Here is a 22,653-nt window from a genome sequence, read left to right as displayed (position 1 = left end):
GCGGCCTCTCGCTCCGGTGTCACTCCACAGCCACGCCAGGAGCTGGGACAAGCCGGGCAGCGAGGGGACTGGTGGCTGCCCCGAGCTGGGCTGTCTGCGCTGGCAGAATCCCTGAACCGCGTTCGGTAACTCTAACACAAACACAGGGACACGGAGAGAATCCAGCATGCAGCAATCAGGGGGTGAAAGGGTCCAGCCCTAGAAAAAAACCTAATTCAGGGTGTGAGTTCCCCACATTTTCATTCTCTCTTTCTTCAGGTTTTTCACCAGTATAACGCCATTAACTTCTGCTGATGTCATGGGGGAAGCAGGTCTGATGGGAGTGCAAATGCAGACAAGGTTATCCTTGTGCCCCTGTGTGTGCAGGGTCAGACCTTAAAGGGATTTGAAGACTGTAGATCACACAAAGAAGAATAAGGAAAGGTTTATTTCCCTTTGGGGTGGGAATGTTTATGTAAGGCAGGGTTATCTAGCCAGATTTTGGGGTAGAATTTTCTCACTTTACCCTTCCTTTTTTTTTTTTTTTTGTATGTTTTTAATAGGAAAACTCAACAGAAAACTTTAAAATATAGAGGCTTTTCTGTCTCCTTTCTGTCTTTGCCTTTTGTTTGAAAGCAGCTAAAATACTGTATAATTACAAAACAAAATTCTCCTGCTGTAAATGACATTATCCTTCAGACGGTCTGAGTCTACTGTGTGCTCAGCTCCCCTGGGATGCTCTGAGTTCTTTCAACTTGAGCATCTTCACTGGGAGCTTGGGATATGCAGGATGTCCTAGAGCTACAGCAGATCTGACATTAATGAGAGGCTGTCATTTAATAATTGTGCTTTGTTGTCACTGCTTGTTGATTGCTGCCTTTGTGGGGAAATGCTGTATTTTTTCATTCACAGGTTTTAGACTCATTTCTAATTGAAATGCTTTGCCCAGTTAATTTCACCAGGCTTAAAATGTGGCACTTGTAGTTCAGTGGATGTAATAAAGGTCAAGAAGCTTCTGTATAATTTAAGCAACAAGCCAGAATGGAGAGCAAAGTTCATGTTGCACTGTTAAGTGGAAAATCAAAGTTAAGTACATTTATTTACCTGTGATGCCTGGATGGCAGTACCTCAAGACTTTCTAGTTGTTGTTGGCTGTAGGGTATAAAAGTGACATAGGACTGAAAGCCTTCATTATTCCTCCCAATTATTGCCTGTCTTGAGAAATCCACTACCAGTGCTAATGAGTACATTTCCAGTTCAACGCTGTGAAAATCCATTCATGCCTGTGAGCTGAGAGGAGCTAACACCTAAGGGGGGAATTTTGCTGTTGTGATGGCCACTGCTGTTGTCTAGAAGATGAATTGGTGAGATCTGAGGAACTGCCCATACCAGGGGGTGTCAAACAGAGAACGCCCATCTTAACTGAACAGCGTGTATGAACAGTGATGTGAGTGATTCTTAACTTTCATTAGTTCCTGAACTACAGTAACATAAATGTACAGTTCTTGAGGTCTCAGTCAATGTCCCTGCTCCAGACCATGACTCTCACTCGGACCTTGGGGGAATCAGGTGATTTGGAAAATGACTGAATTTTCTCTAGTGGCTTAACACGGCACCAGTTGACAAAGCACCCAGAGAATAATCGGCCAAACTGTGAATCATTCATTTTGGGGGAGGAACGAAGAGCCAATGGCATGGCACAGAGTGGGGAGGTGTGTCACCTGTACCACCTGCCTTCTCTGCCTGACAGCCCTGGTTGCAAAAGCCAGAGGACAATCTGTCCTCTTGGAGATCACCCTGGAGTGGTGGCGCATTTGAATCGTGCAGCATCTTGCTTTCCTGCACCCTTCCTTGTACCTCCCTTTCCTCTTATTCTCCAGTTTGCCTTGCCTTTCCTCCTCCTATTTCCTCAGCAGCTATGACCAGCCTGAAGGAAATCTGTCGTGGCCTTCCTCTAAACCCTCTGCCTGAAAACAAAGGTCGGAGAAAAGGAATACCCCATGCACCCGTGAGAACACCCAATCTCACTGCTCAGGAGAAAAAGGTAACATGGGGTTTCACAGGGCCTCATTTCTCTTCCTTTCAGATAAAGGCAGCTTGCAGCAGCAAACCTGATTGCCTCAAATGCTTTTCTGAATGGGAAGCTAAACTTTGTGTCAAATGTATTTCCTTGGTGTTACAATTCACTGTGTAGTGGGACAAAGGACTGGAAACTCTTCTGCTCACTTCCCTTCTTCCTCCTCCAGAATAATTGGGTTGATATGAGGGAGATTCGCTGCACACCACCTTCCATGGCTGTTGTCCACACCTTTAAATGGCTAAACCAGAGGCATTAGACTTCAATGCTGTCAATCCAGCATTGTTCCTTGAAGATGAAATTCAGAATGCTGTTGCAAAACCATTGCATATGTATGGGAGTGAAAGCTAGCACCTCCAATACAATAAACATCAAAGGTGATGAATCGGCATCATGGCAGCAGCTACACATCTGTACATTTGCATAAAAAATCCAAAGATGATTTATTTTAGCCAGTAGTCTGGGCATCCTGCAATTTAGGCGAGTTTGTAGGGAGTTAAGTTAATTATTTGTCTTTAGTTGCGTAATTATTTTCCTGTCTCTTTTTGTTTAAATAGTCTTCGTGCACACCAAAGTAATCATTGCATTATTTCGTGTTCAAGACTAAAAAAATCAGCAGCAGAAAATATTGGTCAACGGGTGGAGATCCGTAGGAATTTGTGTGGGAGAGGATAAGGTGGGTTCCTTAGTTTGGAAGTCTGTGTTTCATCACATGTAACACCACTTACACTGAGACATTCTGGTCAGAACACAGAAGTTCCTTCCCCAATAACAACTTGCACACAACTTCCTTGCCTTCGTGGGAGTTCCCCACTGGCATCAGCAGTCAAATTCTTTCAAAGTCCACTTCCACAAACAGAGGAGAGTCTAGTCAAAGGGTAGAAAGAGGAACAGCTGTGAGATATCCAAAGAGGATTTACTTCAATGTCAGGAGCATTCATGGCTGAGGCATCCTGTCTGTGCCTGGGAAAGCTCAGACCCGTGGAAATGCGGTTACTAAGTGTGCAGAAGGGCTGTGGTGGTGGCTGTGAAGATAACAGAGTGGGGAGTGAGTTCCACTGCATGTCAGACCATTGCCAATCATCTCTGTTTTATTCCTTGCCTTTGCTAAATCACTTTTCCTCAGAAGTCTGATATAGCGGGAGGGAGTCCATGTTGCAGGAGAGGAGATGGTATCTCCCAAAAGGATGCCAAACCTTGCTCTCTAACCTGGAGAGGGGAAGGCAATGATAAGGTCTTCACTCCCTATATAGAAACTGGGATACTTTCCTGCCTTCTTTGGAGCAGTAGACTGGTTTTCTGCCACCAGTTGACTGTGTAACATCCGTCTCTCTGTCTCTCATCTCTCCATTTTACCTACTACATGTGATAAGTGGTCATGCTAGTTGGTATTTCATTAGACTATTAGAGATTTTAAGGCTTCCTTTATGATTAATCCTTCACCCTAAACTGTTAACAGAATTAGAGGCTCAGCTTGTGTTTGTTTCATATCTGAAAGGTCAAATCTCTTTTTTTAAGAGGTGCTCCATGCTTAGAAAAGCATGTAGATGGAAGGTTGTCTGTCTACAAGGGTTTTTTAAGTCTTGAGACAGGCTTCCAGATTTTGTTGACACTGTGTAATGCTGAGCATATTATGAGACTTGTCTTTATGTATGACTTTGTATTCACTTTCTAATTGAAATATTCCGAGGAAACCTTGACAGAAGTGAAGTTAATAATGCTCTGCTGATTTCCTCTGTGTTTTTCTCTCTTTTCATATGCTGTGATTCCCCTTTTAGTTCTTGTTACAATAACAAACCTTACCACTGCCTATGTTTTATTTTCCTGGGCCTCCTTTTGTGGTTATAATAGAAATCCTATAAGTGAGATGTATAAAGAACTGTGTGTTTTGGGACTTGCTGAAGAGGTATCTAACTCTTCCTATCATACCAACTTTAATCTTCTTGGATAAATTGAGCCATATCTCAGAACTGATTCTGATTATATGTTTCCTGAGTTCTATTCCTTCAGCATTCTTTGCCTGAGGCCTGAAACAGCCACATCCTCTCTCTTTCGCTCCCTTCAGGACACCCCAGCTTTCTGTTTCTCAGCATCTGTATCTTAATGTAAATATGTTTCAAAGAAACTACCCTTAAAATCTAGGTGTGGTGTGTGCTTTGCAGAACAAGGATGTTGCATGCTCTGTACTCACTGACATACCAATAAAGCTGGAGCAACTTGGGAAGAATGGGCACTTCTCGGTGTTGCTCAGGATCAGAAAAAATGGCATGGCTTCATCCATGCAGCAATGCCCTTATGGATCTTAGAGCCAAGTCATGCTACAGTCCCCCTGCTACCCAGCAGGATCCTCTCTCACCCGATTACAGTCTCTTGTGTTTCTGGGGGGGACACTGAGGTCAGTAATGGGCCTTGATGACCCTGATGAGCCTCTCCTGAGGTCTCCTCCCACACCCTCTGCCCATAGGCTTAGGGGCTCCATTTAAGCTGAGGCCTGGGGTTTCAATCTCAGCTGTGTTGGAGATGTCTTTGTTTCTGTTTAGGGTATCCCTGTACTCAGCCATGGGCCTCTTGGGTCTGCTGTCCCACCTGTGGGCTGACATCCCCATCTGAACCTCCCTGGGGATCTCTGTGCCTCATCTCTCCATGGTAACTATCACCAGACCTGGTCTTGACTTGCATTTCCTGCTTGGTCCTGGACCTGCACAGCAGCCTGGTCTTGCCAGATGACCAGGACTCCTGGTAGAACCTGTCTGCCATGCCTGGGCTGCCCTGTTCTCCTCCCTCAGGTAGCACAAGGCTGGGCCCTGGCTGGTGAGGTGCCTGCCCTGGCTGTGTTGGCTCTGCTTGGCTCCCTATTCCTTAGGGTGCAGCTGTGACCCCCTGCTTGGGGACATCCTAGGTTGAAGAGCTGAAAACCAGAGCCTGGGAGCTCATTCAGCACCTGAAGCTGTTCTTCAACCTTCTGGGGAAGAAATGGAACTTCCAACTTCTATGATTTCTTTGCACATCCAGAAATGAGGCTACTTTAACAAGTTTACATGGTTGGGAAGGTTGACTTATTAGCTCCTTGTTCTGGTTTGAGAAAGGGAAAGTGAAAAAAACCCCTGTATTAATTACATTTTGGTTTGGGTTTAATTACTTTGTATTGGGGTAAAGTAGTCACCATGTTGGTTGAGTTCATACTGCCTCTCCAGTTTGAGGTATTACTGTCTTTCTGGCCCCAAGGCCTGTTTGCCTATCCACAGATTGCTCAGATTTTATCCCTGGTACATAACTTTTACAGAGCAGGGGCACGAATCCGGATTTCTATTTTGCTGTGCTTGGTGATGATGATTTATAAAAAGTCAACAGAGGTATTGGCAGTTGTTCAAAGTGTGTATGATATGTGGTTTCTCTATCCTACCTCCAGTCCTAGTTTCACTAGCCTGTTTTGGGAATTTATTAGTAATTATTAGTAATTGCACCCAGTTTGTTAGAAGACAAGGAGACGAGGTTTCCCAGCCTTTCATCTCTCTCCCCTTTAATTTTGGTACGTTATCTTTTGAGAATGTTCGGTTTCCCCTGGCTGTTAAAGAGACCATCCTCCTGGTACTTTATCTGGTAAGCGTCCTCTATACAGTCTGCAGCTCGTCTAGAATCAGGGCTGAGGTTTCCAGGGTGGCTGATGCCACACCTGACCCAGGTGTGGAAAAGCAGGAAGCTGCTTGCCTCAGCTCTTGCTGCTGCAGAAGCATGCAGAGAAGGTAGAGCGACCTTGGAGCACAAATTGCTCTGAAAAGTTCATCTGGCTTTTTTTCTTTCTCTCGCAGTGTTAAAGGCACAGGAATCATGTCTGGGCACAGAGCAGCAATAGGGGATACACATCATAAAGTCACCCCAAGACACTCCTGTTTTGGGACATTGGATGACAAAGAACTTGGTTAAACTGTCACAGCTCATAACCCATTTAAGGCAATGGCCAGTCAGAAATCTCCATGCTTACTTCCCAGCTGAGCTGATTGAACTGGGACCTATCAGGCAGAATAAAAAATGATACTATCTTGCTTACTGCTTGGAGAATAGTGCCACCAAAGAGCCTGGGTCTGGCTGTCATCAGGCAGAAGATGGCAAGTGGGAGGGAAGCATCATCTCCACTGGAAAAGGGGCAAAACTAAGAATGAAATCATAGAATTAAGCCAGTCAGTTCCTCTCCTTCTGCTTCGCTCTCCCTCAGCAAACAGGGAGACTGTAAACCTTAATGGTCTCGGCGGTCTTAAATCGAAGTCCTGGTGATCCATTTCAGAAAATGGAAATGAATGCCATTCCTTGTGAAGAGGTTTCCTTCTGGCTCTTCAACAAACACCAATTAACAAACAGGCTGCTTTACTTGATTTCTCAAGAGAATCTTCCAGCAAAGAAAATTAGCTGATTGATTGGAGCAGGATTTCATGGGCTCTCTTGACTATATTTTAGCATTGAGAGGTCTAAATCTTGATTAAATAGCAGCAGAATCCTGTTAAAATATATAAAGTCTAGGGAGTATAAAAAAAAGACACCCTACTAGTGATTAGAGCTTAAACACAAGAACCTAATGTCAGATCCAGCTGGGAGACTTGAGGCAGACTTTGCATTTGCCTACATTGCACAGAATTGAATTAAATCAGTAACTCACCAAATTCAGGGCAATTTTTTTTTAAATAGCCTTTCAAACTCAGGATTATAACTGCAAATAATATTTTTAAGACAACAGCAAACCTACTTTTTCAGAGGTACTGAGCATGTGCAGCTTATTTTTCTGTCACTGGAAGTTATGAAGAGGAAGGACGCCTAAATAGCAAATACAGAAAAATATTGAGAATACAATGTGTCAGAGGCAAATCCCTCCTTCTAAAAGCCTAGGATAATGATTTTTATGGTGCTTTAATGAAATGTATCATCTTCCCACAAAAGCATAATGATCAGCCTATTTGAATTTGCTCCTTGAGTGTCTTTCTCAGGTTATTCAGTTTATGATTCAGTAATGACTGTATAAAATTCTTCCTGATGCACATGGCCATTGCCCTTCCATAAAGCAGTCAGGCTTCATCTAAGCAATTTTGAGCACCCCAGCTCTTTTATTGAGACATTGTTTCACAATCTCTTACATTTAAATTCTTCTAATTTCAAGACTATGATTTTTTTACAGGTAATTCACAGCTATTTATTCCTTTTCCAGCATTTCCCTGAAGCTTCCTCCTGCTTTGACATTTATCCTGCAGTGAGACAGCAATCAAATGTCACCTTTATTCAGTTAAGCTAAAAAAGCCATAGTCTTAGTCCCCTTTATAAGATCTCTATTGTCTGTTCAAGGTGCCCTTCCCACATTCCATGTAACATTCAAGTTCATGTTTCATTAATGTTTGCATCATCAAAATTCAGGCTTCTGCTAATGTGTAACATTAATAGGATAGAGGCTCAGTCTAAATGAATTTATTTGAAAATCAAACCAGATTTTTCTTGCTTGAATTTAATGGTGAAAAAAAATATCTGCCCTTCAGTTTCATTTTAATATAAATGATATATTGATCGAAGACTGTGGGTGATCCTTGCCACAATGGAAGCCTTACAGTTCCCTGTAGTTCTCAAAGGCACCCAAATAACCAATGTTTGCCTCATGATTTTATTTTTGCTTTAGAAATTTCTTATATCTAGAACCTGCTCTGATGGCTGCTCACCTCTGAGAGTGACTTTGGAAATCCCCATGTATTTGTCATTGTGTGGGTATAGCTGGGATTTTTGTGTTTATTAATAACATGCCCTTGAAAAATGACTGCTTATCTAACTGGAGGAGAATGAAGTGGTATTAGAAAATAGAATTTGTGTTTTCTCATCTGGTAAATAGGTTTTTCCCCCTTGTCATTCTCTGTGTGGAATGGCAAATCTAATTTGTAGGATTTTACTGGTCTGGTCCTCAGGTGGTGTCAATCAGCACAGCCTCACTGAACTTGAAGCTGAATGCCTGCTCAGGAGCAAGAGTGCCAGCAAAAACCTTTCAGTATTAGGCATTTTAGATTTAGAGGTATCGTTCCTTTGGCGTGTTCCAAGGGATGTGAGACCAGAGTGCTCAGATGAAGGGGCTGGAGAGCCCCAACCATCAGAGCCAGACCTTGGACAGGTTGAATGAGGAGTTTTGTTGCCGAGCTGACTGTTTTGTGCAGCTTTTCAGCACCGCTCACCAGGGTGGCTGGGGATGATAATTACACTGGATGGTTCTAGATGCCTTTTCTCTGGATATCTGCACTACAGCCCACCCTTCACCCCCTCAGCAGGTGCTTGTATCCACAACTGAACTGCTCATGGCAGGTGTCACAAACTCTCTGCTCAGCCCTCTCAAAAACTGAGCTGTTATCAGATTCAGAAGCAAACTTGATCCCTTTCTATCCTTTCCAGAGCCATTAAAAATCAACCAAAGGAAGACATGGAATTCTGTATGATTTGTGAATCTTTTCAACTGAAACTCCTTTGGATGGTGTTGCCATTTGCCAGGGAACTTATAAGATCTTTGCATGAAACTGGCTATTTAAAGATGACAAAATCTTTGTTCTCATTGTGGTTTTAATCAAATGAAACACAGACTACAGAGACATGACTTAACAGGCTGTTACTAAAGATAGTGATTTATTTATGGATTCTTTCATCCAAAAGGACATACTGTACTTTGCAAACCATGGCTAATGTCTTTCAAGGCAATAGGGGGTGTAAACCACGTAGAATCATCTGCAGAATTTAGCTGAGTGCCTAATAATCACTTTAGCTAATTTGGAAGTGATACATGTAGCATCAATAAAATAATGTAACCCAACACCCTCTGCAATACATTAGGATGCTAAATGGAGTGAATCTTCAATAAAACTTAGCCCAGGAACATCTTCATCTGGGAGTATGTCACATAACCATGGGCTAGGATCCCTTTTTGAATGGAAAGTACAGTAGGATCTTCAGTGTCTTGGAATTTAGTGACTTAGTTAAAAGGATTTCTGAACAAGGTTTATTTGGGTGAAATGACAGGGGGAGGAGACGGAGAGCCAAAGATCTGAGGGTGGCCGGGGATTTTTATAGTGGGGATGGAAAGGCTGGGATAAGGGGTATACAGCCAATGGGATACTTGACAGGAGACAGGTTTGAGGGTGTGAAAAACGAGGTTTGCTCTCCTGTGAGAATTTAAAAGTTTAATAAAAAGACGGTAAGAGACACATAAAATAAAGCAAAGAGGTAATGGCCGGGTGCCTGGCGATAGTCCTTTTTATACCATTTTTACTGTCTGTTCTTTATGCATATTCAAACTTTTCCAGGAGCTGTTCTGCCTTTTTAGAGCATGCACATTTTTCTGCCTTGCGGTTTTATTTCTTTTGATTCTTGGGCCTGGGCTCGCTAGGTGAGAGTTGATAGTTGAGTGGGCCTCTTAGTTCCCCAGACAGTCAGGGTTGATAGCAGCTTTGGGCCTCTTTGCCCCCCGGGCAGAGCAGTGATAGCCGCTTTGGGCCCCTTTGTTCTCCGGGCAGTGTTGATACCAGCTTTGGGCCTCATCCTCTGTTCGCTTGGAAGTTATCTTACTCGCTCACACTTGCTAAATTCTTGCTAAAAAGAAAGAAATCTACATCCACACAGCAAAAGCATTTCTAACATTATATAATATTCACCTTAATACTTGCGAGAAGCCAATATTATGATATGCGTTTATAACAAGGGCAAGGGAACCAATGGGATTAACACAAAGGAGGGTTTTAGGGAAGGAACCAATGGGGTGTCGAGTACTACAGAACTTTCTAGAATTAATACATATTAATTTAGAGGAAATGAATATTAACAAGCTTATACATAAAGCAGGGCGGGGAAAATACTAACCAGGGATACAGAAGTATGCAGATAACCGAACTGGGGGATTATGGCTCTCACCCTAACTACAGAGTGAGGCATTAAACCTCGGTGACTGTTGGATCCTCAGGGGTCACCGTGGCTGCAGCCACTTGTACTGCCACACTGTGTGATATTGATAATATTGAGCACCACTTACCAAATCTCCAAGGTTTCTCCATGCAGATTTGGGGACATTGGTGGGAAGGGGCTTGTTACAGGTTTACTGCAATTGAACCTACAAGGAAAGATCCAGATAGAAATGCTTCAGTAGGGAAGCAGAAATGAAGTTTCTCTGGTATGAGCTTGTTCTTTTGAATTGCACTGTCCTTGTAACGGCTTAGGCAGGCTTCCAGGTGAGTCTGGTTAAAGTTCAAGGCGACCCACCTACCTCCATTTCTCTCATACCTAGTTTTTTTCTCTCATTTATTTTTTGTGTGTTTGTTTTTTGGCAGCTGGCTCTGCGCAATGCCTTGCGCTATTTCCCACCTGAAATCCAAAAGAAGCTGGCGCTGGAATTTGCTGAAGAACTCAGGCTGTATGGCCACATCTATATGTACAGATTCTGCCCAGATATTGAGATGAGGTAAGGACTGGATGGTTCATGTTGTATTTGGCTGCCATTTGCTTGCCAGCTCTCACCCGTGGAACTGACCTTTAAATAGTGGCCTTACTGCGTCCTAACTTACCTCTTGTAGAAGTTGTCATAACATATTAACGAAGCTCATCATCTGATAATTTGGATGTTCTGTGTATTGCAGTGATTTCATTTCCATGGAGGGCCACTCTATGTTTTGGGATGCTCCATGGGATTGGGAGGGAAGCAGTGTGTTCCTTTCTGGATAGGCTGTGGTGGGCCTGGGCAGTCTCACTGCTGGAAAGCTCAGTCAGCACAGGGAAAGGACTGAGCCAGGCTGTGTGTGTGGCAATGCCAGCTCTGCCCCACACAGGGATCTCAAAAACTCTGTCCCATGGCAGGGCTTAGTTTCTAGGGGCCAGTCATTACTCAGACATCTCCAATGACAGCCTTGACAGAAAACTTGCAGTAGTTCTGAGGTGCTGCCAGTCAAGTCCCAGCTGAACCAAGAAGTAAGACCAGGTGAGTTGCTGGTTGGGTTATCCCAACTCTCCTAGTGCTCTCGGAGCAGAGGAAGCCTTCTGGGCTTTAAAGGAAAGGCAGTACATTTTTTCCATTGGAACCTTTATGTGACCCTGGTGTGTAATAGTCTGTGCCTGTTGGTCTTGGACCATCACTTCATTCTAGGGCTGCTGGGGCTAATGTTTGTGAAGCAGAACAGATTTAGTGAGGGCTGCCAGGGACTAGCTGCTTTTTTTAGACTGATTGATTCCTTTTTGCATCAGCAGGGGCCTGGTTAATGTCCATACAGAAATCTGAATAAAGCAAATAGAAAGCACTCTGATTTCCACAGACAACTATGCTGTTCATATATTAGCCTGAGGTCAGATCTCACAAAATTCAGCTAAGGAGTGGACAAGTGGAAGACTATCTGAAAGATTTTGCAGAGCTGGACTTCAGAGGGCCCTGTACTAAACTGCAGATGATGACACCTTCTAAGTAGGCTTGGATGAGACCGTCCAGCAGCTTGTTTCCATCACTGGCATCCGTGACTCTTTGATAGCTTCAAGTTTTTTTTATTTTGTGACCATTTCACTGATTACTTTCTAATAGATTATTGCAGTCTCAGAATGAGAAAACACCTTTTGATCTGTGTAGTCTGATAGCATTTGATTTTTGGTTTGTATGTCCCAGGGACCACAGCTCCATTTAACAGTCATGTTCCTATGCCAGAGCACTCAGCTGATACTTGAGAGTTGGGTTTCTTATCTTCTGAGCAATATTATGTGTAAATATATCCTCTTGATGAATCACATCATTCCACAGAAATCCTCTTCTATCAAGTTTAGAAAAGCAGAAATCCCTAATAAAAAAAGCATTGTGGAAAAACTCAAAGGTTTTCTCTCCTGGTTTGGCAATGACTACAAGGCGTTTGTTTTAGTACACTGATGTAAAAAGCCAGAATAAAGTGCATGGGATCATGGGAGGAGCTCTTTTTCTCAATCTGTAGAATATTCATTCCAGATCTTGGCTCATGAGCTGGACAGGGGATGTCCAAATTTTTTTTTTTTTTTGTAGGTGGCACTCTTTAGCCTGACCTTTTCAGTGTAACTTTCCCTGCACAAAGCAAGTGTCCAGCCATTGAAGGTCTGTGGTCCAATAAAAGGAAGATCATTTAGAAACCATGCCAAAAGATCCCATCCCTCTTTAGGAATCTTCAGCATTGGTAATAGTGGTGTTGCTTACAGAAAAGGAAGGAGTAAAACTCTTGATCAGTGGTTCTACTTCCTTTAGGTGTCATACCTTGGAGGCCTCAGCACAACTGTACTAAAACCTGTGCAAACACAACAAAGGAACTGTCCCTGCCCTGAACAGCTACAGTATAAATCCAAGAGTAGAAGTTTTACAGCAATTTGATACACAAGCAGATGGTGGAGGAGAAGATAACAATGAGATGATCACAGCAGGTGACATTAAGGACATTAGTGCCAGGCAACCTGAGCTGGGCTAACTTTGTGGGTGTTTCCCATACTTCACCTCTCGGCTTGTGGATGAAGTGCGTCTTCGTAAAAAGGCCCATATTTCTCCTAACTAGTTCAGTTTTTGAGAGTTTCTTGGAGTCTGAAACTCAAGCCAAGTGTTTTTTCCTTAGATACTATCTTAAATAACAAGGGTGGGTGAGCCTGAAGGCAACTTCCAGCGATGCTGTTTTCCTTGGCATTGCAGCACTTGGCTGCTTGGCCTGGCAGCTGTGTTGCAGAGGCCACTTCCACCATCTCCCCCCCCAAAAAATGCGTCTGAAAACCAGTGAGCCATCGTATTGATCAATTGTGATTAAATAATTCAGCAAATGATAAGTCAAATGCAATTTCTTGGTTTTGCTTCATTCTGATAATAGTTAAAACCTGTTTTTCCTGTTAATGTACATATATAACTTCATATCTGTACATTTTTTTCTTTACTCTTCTCTCTTGAATAAAAGCCTGCAACTCAGACAAGTTTGAGTATCCCTGGCAAGCAGAGATATTCCTGTGGGGTGTGTTGTTCTTGTTCCTCCTGTGAGCTGGAGTGTTTCTTTTAAATTTTTGTGCCTCTGCTTTCAGAGCGTACCCCATAGGAGAATACCCTTGCAAGACCAAATCAGCTGCTGCCATCATGCTGATGATCATGAATAATCTGGATCCCTCTGTGGCTCAGGTAAGGTACAGTAAAAGGAACCTGGATTCATAGGCAGCAGCAAATTGGCAAGATACTTCCTGCATGTGTTCTCACATAAATACTGACAAATTTAGACATACAGGTACTGTATGCAGGAGCTTGGTCACTGCCTGAAACACAGAGCTCAGCTCTTGGTACATTGCTTCTACAACTTATGTTGAAAAATTAGTGCTGCTGCTTCCTGTGTCTTTGGAAGCTCATCCCAGTGACAGTGTTATAGTAACAAACACTTAATTTTGAAAAATAATATTAATTTTTGTTCTTATTGCTTTTACAATGTTACTTTCTGATTTTAAGAACATAGAGAGTTTTGATGCAATAAGCTCTAGAAAAGATTTATTACGGAGATGGCAAAAGTAGCTCAGAGATACAGTAAAAGGTTTGAGAAAAGTGCTTGCCTTAATATTAAATTGCCTTTTTTAGTTTCCTCAGGAGCTTGTCACTTACGGAGGAAATGGGCAGGTCTTCAGCAACTGGGCACAGGTAGGACATTGCTGGGTTTACAACTTGTTTCACAGAGCCAGTTTCACCCTCCCCCATGCACATTCTGCTTAGGCAGTTTGGGATAATTCTTGGCAGTCATTGCCTTAAAATACTCCAAAACATCCTGTTTGGATAGGGGAATGCTCAGTTATGAACTGCGTAGATGGAGAGAGCTTTATTTAGTAGGGAGAGCACAGACAGAAATACTAAACCTGATACCATAAACACACCAAGCTGTGTAGGATGATATAAAGACCTTTCTTTGTCTTTCTCTGATGCATATGTATGTGCCTGTGTATTTGGCACAGATAATTTTAGAGTCTAAATCCAGGAAACAAAAAAGTGTATCCTCTGTTTGTTTGTGTACTTTTGTAATATTTTTCACAAGTAGTGGAATAAAAAAAGGGCTTTGGTTGAAGAATGTGCAATTCTGAGTCATTTTCCACGTAAATCAGAGTAGCTGTTAATATTTGGGCTAGCTGGCCAGTTCATGGTGCACTTTACTATGAACATCAGCCCTTATCTTCTAATAATAATGGCAGATGGTTAAAAGCCTCTCTAAAATCAGAGAATGTTTTAAATTGTGTTTGTATAATCTCTGTTCTCTTATATAAAAATAAAGGTCAATAAATATACTCCGTTTATTCTAAGTGCTGCAAAATGCATGTGGGAAACATTTTCAGGAGATCTTTGGAACCAGCAACATCTTTAGAATTCTGTTTGCAGTGCAGGACAGAATCAACACAGGTAGGAAGGTACATCCCCCTGGAGAGCAGCATCACTCCTGAAGGCTAGGAAGGTCTTGATTGCTGATTCTGTAGCTGGAATTAGCAAAAGCTGACTTAAGAAGCCAGCTTCTGTCATAATGAATCACATATGCACCTTGTTGTGGCTTTACCTGAATCTGGCCTCTTGTTTTTTAAAGAATCCAAGCAAAACTAATGTGTGAATGAAGTTCCTGATTAGGGGAAAGGAGTGGATTCCTCCCTCTAGCATGACCCAGGGTTCCTTCCCAGTTTGGGATTTCTCATTGGTGGTTAAAAGAAAACTTGTGTTTCAGTTTCCTAATCTGGTGCATTTAATCTAGAAGTTAAATGGAAGCCTTAGGCAGATTTTGAGGCAAAACTGTTCTGACTTTTTTTCAAAGAGAGGTACCATGGCAGTGCTCACCATTTCTTTATTCTGTATATTAATTAATAAGTGCCAGTTAACTGTTGTCTGTTAGCTATGAGTGTTACAGCATTTGAGGTGAGCAGTGCCAGTAGTTTATGTAGTGGCCTTTATTGGTCTGAGATTCCTTAGGCAGATGCTGGGCTGCAAGGTGAGGTAGAAGTGCTGCCAAAGTCAGAAATATTCTTTTCTCTTATTCTCATCCAAGCCGGTCCTATGACCTGCAGAACAAACAAAACCTTTTTATTTCTGTTTACTTAGAGTAGCAATCACATGAATGATTCAGTTACCACAGAACATTTTATTCCTTTTGTAGCTTGAAAACGACTTTTTTTTAAAGAAAGAATCTAGGATTGCAAAACTCATTGTGAAAAGGTTCTGTTTGGTTTATATCATCCATGCAGACCTGTGCTTTCTTCTGGATAATTTCAAATGAAAGTACTATGTCCAGAGCTAACTTTACAGATCTGCAGACACTGTAAAGACACTGCTTTTTAAGCTAGGAAAGGCTTTTCCTTCCTCCTTGCTAGTTATGCCTTTCAATAAAAAGATCTATTTATCTTACGGCTTCTACTTTCATTAGGATGTTTCTCCCAGACTGCTATGGAGTTGAGAGTTCAGTTAGTTACCTGTTCTGTCCTATGACATTACTTCCATTATTCAACATTTTTCATAAAACAAATTGTAAAAAGCAAGACAGTAACTTGACTAACTCTCTCCTGTTCAGCTGAACTTGCACCTTGGGGAATTGGCTGGGTTAGAAGGGACTGGCTTCAAATCTGTACCATTTTTAATTCAGATCAAAGCCACAACCACAGAAATTAAGTGCCTATGTGTATTTGTCCCTGATACTTCTGCCTCTTTGATCAGCAATTCTGGTTGATTTTTTTCCCCCTCAAAATTCTGTTTGTGTCCGTACAGAAACTGTAGTTTCAAGCAATTGTTGAATTCCAATTTTGCACAGGGAAGTTTCTCACAGGCCTAGTTGACACATACTAAAAATTCTGTGGAGTATAATGAGCTTTGTCATAGACAGTGATGGATTAAAGTTAAATTTAAAGTCAGCTCAAATGGTCAAAGTGTACTTTTTGGCATTAATCAAGAGTAATTATTGAATTATGCAGACAAAGCTGACATATATTTGTGTACTCCAGGGTACATCAAGGATTTCCTTCAGTGTCCACAATGAAAGCTGATTTTTTTCCTGGAGAAGAAAACCTTTTTCATTTTACAGTGCACATTTTCAAAACCATTTATTGCACTAGAAGATACTGAATTTCAGGTTAGGATCAACAATAAGCATGAGTATTTAATCACTTCTATAGGGAAAATTTTGCAGTTTGGCTTTGGAAGGATTGTCAGAAAAGTGCCAAATCCAAGTGGTTAATCTCAAGATAAAATTAGAATGGCTTTAAAAGTGAAGGATATCTGGGGTTTGTACTGGAGAAATGGTTCTGGAACTTATTCAGACTTTTGTTAGTTGTTGGTTTGTTTCCTGGTGATATCTCTTAAAGGACTTTATTAAAAGCAAGAATGTGTTGAGAGCTCTGTTATTCCATATGTGAATGCACCTCGTTATCTCTATAGCTGCCTTCATTCTCCAAGTTTGGCAGCTTCATAAAAAACCATAAATGTAAGATGCAAACAAACTCCCTCTCTTCCTTGCTTTTCCTTTCAGTTCTGGTTGGTAATGCACTATTTATCAGAGATGACAGAAGAGCAAACACTGGTGATGTACAGTGGGCATCCCCTGGGACTCTTCCCCAGCCCCCAGCGTGCTCCTCGTTTAATCATTACCAATGGCATGGTAGGTATTAGCATCTTGTTTTCTTTTTCCTCCTATTCTGTTTCATTTTCATGTGGTGGCTGAGTTAAAATATGATTTATACTGTCTGAATTTACAACACCACACAGGAGAATCTGGGATCCAAATTCTGCAGCATTCATTCCAGTATAGCTGCTGTCACCTCACGTGTGCTGATCAGCAGTGATGGAGGAAACAACCTTCTCCTTATTAGAAAACCTCTGTTCTGACTGAGTCTGAGACACTTTCTTGCCCAAAACAGTTCAGCTAGGCTCAGTCTGGAAGATTTAAAAGCCCCCAGTAAGCAAACACGATTATTAATCAGAGGCTCAGATATCTGGGCTGCTTTGCTCAGAAGGTAAAGTGGACAAGTGAAAATACTGGTTCATTGCCAGTCTTTTGAGCCATTCAATATTTATTCCCCTGCAGGTTAGTGTTGTGGCTGGGGAACTGCTCTCCTTAAAACCTGTGTGGCAGTCACAGTGCCGGGAAGACCAGACATCATTTTTTCTAATACTGGAATACATGAACTAAAACACCTGGAATACTCCCCCAGTTTCTACTGTTTTTCTGTGTGTAACCATAGCTAAAGAAATTTAGGATGTTCAAAAGACCTGCTTAAATCTGTAATTTGCTTATGTGGATTTTATTTTGGTTGTTTTCTTAGGTTGTTCCCAACTATTCCTCCAGAGATGAATATGAGAAGATGTTTGCTTTGGGTGTAACAATGTAAGAAGATAGCTCACTATTAAAACATATCAAATATTTGACTAAAATATAATTCAGACATCAAGCAGTGACTGGTTAAAATTTCTAATGCAGATGGATTTCAACTGTGCTGCATAAAGTCCTGATGCTGCAAAGCATTAATGCACACTTAGATGGAATTACTTTGGAGTTTGAGTTATGTTCAGCCACATATATAAGGATGTAATTGAGGTCTGTTAGGAATTAATATTAGGTTTATGTGTGAGGCTTGGCTGAAAAATAGCCTAAAGCCTTAATCATAACCCACTTAAAGCACTTGCTAGTTCTAATTTTCAGGGGTTGTTTTGCAGTCTATGGAAAACACAAGTTATAAAACATTCTTTCACGCCAAGAGAAACTTTGAAGTAGAAAGCGATCTTTTTTTAATGATTTTTACATACTCTCCTACTGTTGATGAGCACAAGATTATTATTCTTTTGTGTAGCATGGAGAGAATAAATTAAAACAGTCAGAGAGCTGTCCCACTTCTCTGGGAATTTAATATGAACGTGGTCAACCATTTTGGGCTAAAAGCTTCCAAAGTGGCTATATGTCTAAGAAGCACAAGTGCCGCTGAAAACCAATGACACAGAGATTGCAATGAGGTGAAAAAGAGTGTCCTTTTGTCCCAGTCACTGTGCTAAGTGCCAAGACAAGTTTACACTTGGGTTTTGATCCATGCATTTTTGAACTCAATTTAATGAGCTAAACACTCCTCCAAAAATATGTTGGTGCATTGCTAATGATAAAACTCTGAGTTGAGAATTAGATAACAGCAGACCTTTAGCAACAAATTGAAGCACAGAGGGTTTTTTTGTTGTACTGGAAGCACAAGTGGACAAGTGGAAGTGCCACTCCAGCCTGAGCAATGTGTGGTCTCACTGTGTTGCTTGCTGTCCCCAGGTATGGTCAGATGACTGCAGGGAGCTACTGCTACATTGGGCCTCAGGGAATAGTCCATGGGACCGTGGTAAGGAACTGGGGAAAGGTCTCTGTCAGTACCTTTTGGAGGAGGCTTTCTCCCGCAGTGGCTGGTGATGGGAGTGGTGTGGATTGCTGAGAGAGGATCTTTTGGCTACCAAAGAAATTCTCATTGCCCGCGCCATAAAAAAATTAATGTCTTTTCACTTAGATATGTCTTATCCAGAACCCAGACTTGAAGGGATTTGCAATCAAGGTCTCAGTCTGAGCTCATATTTAGCTACAATATGTGAAGTATGAATTGACCAAAAGTCTTATATAAAAACATTTTCTTGACTGTTTTCCTTAGCTGTCCTTTGCAGCCACCCTTAAGCCTCTATACCACAAGAGCAGCATGTTGGGAACCACTGATTATTCTATTTCATGGTGAGAGAAATAAGCATGATGACGACAGATGGTTTCACAACATCATTTTGTAACATATTTCCTTCTTAAAGGATTAAAGTGTTTAATGGTGCTGATGACCCCAGAGTTTCAAAGTCTGTTTGCTACAGGGACAGAAGATCTTTAAATTTAAGGGAGTCCAGTGAAAATGGCTCCTGGTGATGGCTGTGTTTGTTGTGTGCAGCTCACAGTGCTCAATGCAGGCTGTCGGTACCTGAAGGCAGAGGACCTGTCTGGGAAGGTGTTTGTCACTTCTGGCCTCGGAGGGATGAGCGGGGCTCAGGCGAAGGCTGCAGTCATTGCTGGGTGTGTGGGGATCATTGCAGAGGTGAGAGCAGTGCTGCTGTCATTCTGCCTTCTCTCCTCCTTTTGCTGAGTCAGAACCCTCATTCTTCTGATCTGACAGGTTCCTGAAGTAACCCTGAAAAACCAAACTCAGAAAAGATACTATTTTCTAAGATCTGTCCCTTTTTTTTCCATTGCTGAGCATTTTTCACTGCTATTCCACTCTGTTCATTCACTCAACAGATCAGGCTGCAAAAATATGGACTTAAAATTGCTTCAAAAATGATGCAGTACGATACTGTCAGATGAGCCATTCCCAGTGTTTGAACTACCCTCATTTCATGTGTGAAAAAGTGTAACCTCCACAGGCAATTCCCATGAGAACTGTGTTCTCTTATGCCAAAAATAGCCCATGTTGAGAAGGTGTTAGTTATGTTATTTAACTTTGATTAACCTTTAAAGCCTCCAGTATCCTTATCAGATGCAATAGGAAGTACTCGTTAAAAATGTTGGCGTGGTTCACTCATCAAGATTTGTACTAATGATGTTGAGGTTGCGATTCCTTGAAGTCAATGGGACTTTTAAAGTTGACTTCTGAGGTTAATCACAAGCACTTATGAGAACTCCAGTTTTTAGGCAATGAAGGTAAGTTCTGCTGAGAGAAGATGCTGATGGGGGAGAAGTTCTGTAGTGCCGTTTTTCCCCGTTCCCGAAGCTCTCCCACAGAATATCTTTGTAGAGAGTCTTTCATCCTGTGGAAAGTTTCTCTGTTCCAAATATGCTAAAATAGCCCAGTTATTTCTTCCCCTAAACTAAGATAATCTACTAATAATTTGTGATTCTGTGATTGCTAATGCCCATGCAATTAGAATGGTGGATGATAGGATCCACTGGATCCACAGATATCCTTAAGTATCATCTAATGAAGCATCCGAAACATCATCATTTGGGAAAGTATACATCCCTGCATATTTCAAGTGAAATACATTTCCATATAAAAAGGTTGCATTAAGTTCTCCCAATACCTGCCCTTTTCAGCTCTTATGCTGATCACAGGATTCTGTTCTAGCAACCAGATGGAAGGAGGGACTACACAAACACTGCAACAACTTTTAAGAGAGATTGTTGCTTGGCAATTCTATGAAAACAGTAGTGACAATCTTTAGTGATATTGACTACTTAGAAACATTAAACTTTTCCATGCATTTCTTTCTTCGTGGCTGGCTTTGATTTCAATACACTGGGGAAATATTCTTGTCTGAGCAGATACAGGACTGACCAAAATGCACTGAGCTCTTCTGAGTATCTGCATGTGATGGGCTCTTGTTACTCTGCAGAAGAAAGCATTTGTGAGAACTAAGCTCCAGTCAGAGCTGATTGGAGTGGGAGCTTGGCCTTCTCACCTAAAATCATTTATAGACAGCTGGGAAACCTCTGCTGTGGGCATGTCCCACTGCAGTGGAAAGAATTTCACAATCTGGCCTATTTTAGTTAAAATTAAACTTCAAAACACAGTGGGTCAGACTGCCCACGTGGTGTGCAGTAAACCTGACTGCTCTGGCTACATCGGGTCTTTCATGAAAGGCTTGGGCTTCATCAGTTTTACAACAGTGGTGCAAAGGTGGTTTTGTTAGAATGTGGGTTTTGCATGTATTTGAGATCTCATCAGGTACTCCCTGCAGATGGAATAAATGTATTCAATTTACTATTGAATAAATTATTAATGAATAAATTATTCAGACTTCTGTTATCATGATCTTTCAAATGCTGGAATACAAAGGAAATATTCCAGTGAAAGCCATTCAGAGCCATCCTTTGTCCTTTTCATCTCCACGGCTGCAGATGATTTTGTTCAGGAGACTGAATATCGCCTGTTTTTTATCTCCTGTGAGATGATCCTTGTCGGAAATGAGTCTCAGGAGCACATGTGTATAGCTATATATATGTACATATTATTTATTTAAGGAACCATTTATGTAAATGACACTGAATTGTGCAAGAGATCATTTTGTCAGCCAGGGCTTCCGAAGCTCAGGCAGAAGGGATTAGTGATGCAAGTCTTTTACCTCTCCTGTTTGACAGGAAGCTGATTGTAATTTTATGAAATAATGGTGTGGAGGGACAGATATCTCCTCTGAGCTGCACTGAGCTCTCTGGGATTACACTGGAGGCAACATTAGCTCATCATCTTTATGCAATTTTTTAAACTACTGAGATGCTGATCCAAAAATGAGCATATTTTTGAAAGGGTGGTTCAAAGGAAGCTAGTTTTCTTGAGCCAGCAAGCCTGTGAAAGACTAAGAATGTCAGAGGGAGCTGAAGTAAAATATGTAGGATGTGGTAACATTTAAATAGGTCTGATCTATGTTATGTGGGGATTTAAATGACCCCAATTCCTGTAATTCATACAGACCCCTTAATACTTTTCCTCCTGTGCTGATTTAAATATGTCAGAAGAAGCTGTCCCCCACGGCACCTGATTTTATTGAATAATTCCATTGGCAGTGACACTGTTATTATCATAATCTGGGGTTTTGGAGGGATAGTCTTTATTACTGATGTGGAAAATGATGGATGGTTTCTCATGCTAAGAATAATTAGGAAATAAAAGGTTTCCTGGTGTTCAAGCAACTCCTGAATACGGAGCTTATTTAATTTACATATAAGTACTTTCTTAATGAGAAAGAATTAAAATGGTGGGGAAAGATTATAGAGAAGTAAAAAATGCTTTAATGAAGCACTAGAAGATATTCAGGTTATGTGTTCTCATGCACACACATCATCGTGGGGGGTTTAAATCTGTTGCTACCACAGAATATTGGTTTAAATTAATTTTGCCACTTGCCTTATGCCACTGATAGCTCATTATAAACGTATTAATGGTGTGCAAGCTTGTACATTGGACCATTAATATGGAATCTGTGCCAAAGCCCCCATGGTTTGTCCATCCGTTTATATTTTTATCCAGCTGTCTCTTAGGCACGTACACACTGGCACACACAGAAGCTGAGCCCAGAGCTGGGTACAGATTTGGGATTGAGCTTGTTTGGAGCTTCCAAGTTCAAACAAGAGGGAATTAAAGACATAGTTTTGTTTTGCTCTGTGCTATTTTTCAGTGGCATTAGGCAGCTGGGACAGGAAAATGCTTTCCTCTTTCCTTTCCATATTAGGTTGAGATTTTCAACCAGCAGTCCAAGAACAAAAGTGAGGGTTAATTTTATTCTGCAAACCATAGCTTCATCTTGGGCAGCCTGGAAGAAATGTCTCCCTGGGCTGAACAAAGAAAATATTTCCTTAATTATTAAAAAATATTATTTTCACCAAAAAATAGCCACATTTTAAAAATAGATTGGAACGGTTTTGGCTTTTAATATAATAATGAAAAGAAACAGTAGGAATACTTAAAATTTGCAGAAAAATATTACCTCTTATACGATTTTAATGATAAATTTTTATTTATAAACTATTTTGGGAAGTGATGTATCAAAAAAGTCTATTTCTTTCTTTGAGCCAGGAGTAAAAGAGAACAGAAAGCTTAAAAAAATCAGAGGTGAAAAATAAGTATTTGAACTATAG

The 22,653-nt window shown here is 41.3% G+C and overlaps 1 protein-coding gene across 1 annotated transcript in view; it reads left to right on the top strand.

Annotated features, from left to right (window-relative positions):
• Nucleotides 1-1,729: 1,729 nt before the first annotated feature.
• The window catches only part of UROC1 (urocanate hydratase 1), a 39,651-nt gene continuing 18,727 nt past the window's right edge, over nucleotides 1,730-22,653 (top strand). The window contains exons 1-8 of the mRNA XM_008632354.2: nucleotides 1,730-2,023; nucleotides 10,384-10,514; nucleotides 13,109-13,202; nucleotides 13,647-13,706; nucleotides 16,555-16,683; nucleotides 17,348-17,409; nucleotides 18,331-18,397; nucleotides 18,977-19,120. Of these exons, the coding sequence (XP_008630576.1) occupies nucleotides 1,898-2,023; nucleotides 10,384-10,514; nucleotides 13,109-13,202; nucleotides 13,647-13,706; nucleotides 16,555-16,683; nucleotides 17,348-17,409; nucleotides 18,331-18,397; nucleotides 18,977-19,120 (813 nt within the window). The 5' untranslated portion in view covers nucleotides 1,730-1,897. The remainder of the gene's footprint in view (nucleotides 2,024-10,383; nucleotides 10,515-13,108; nucleotides 13,203-13,646; nucleotides 13,707-16,554; nucleotides 16,684-17,347; nucleotides 17,410-18,330; nucleotides 18,398-18,976; nucleotides 19,121-22,653) is intronic.

The sequence above is a fragment of the Corvus brachyrhynchos genome, unplaced genomic scaffold, assembly GCF_000691975.1.
Source record: "Corvus brachyrhynchos isolate BGI_N302 unplaced genomic scaffold, ASM69197v1 scaffold4, whole genome shotgun sequence".
Classification (NCBI taxonomy): domain Eukaryota; kingdom Metazoa; phylum Chordata; class Aves; order Passeriformes; family Corvidae; genus Corvus; species Corvus brachyrhynchos.
The sequence above is the reverse complement of the archived record's forward strand: the minus strand, read 5'-3'. Positions and strand labels throughout refer to the sequence as shown.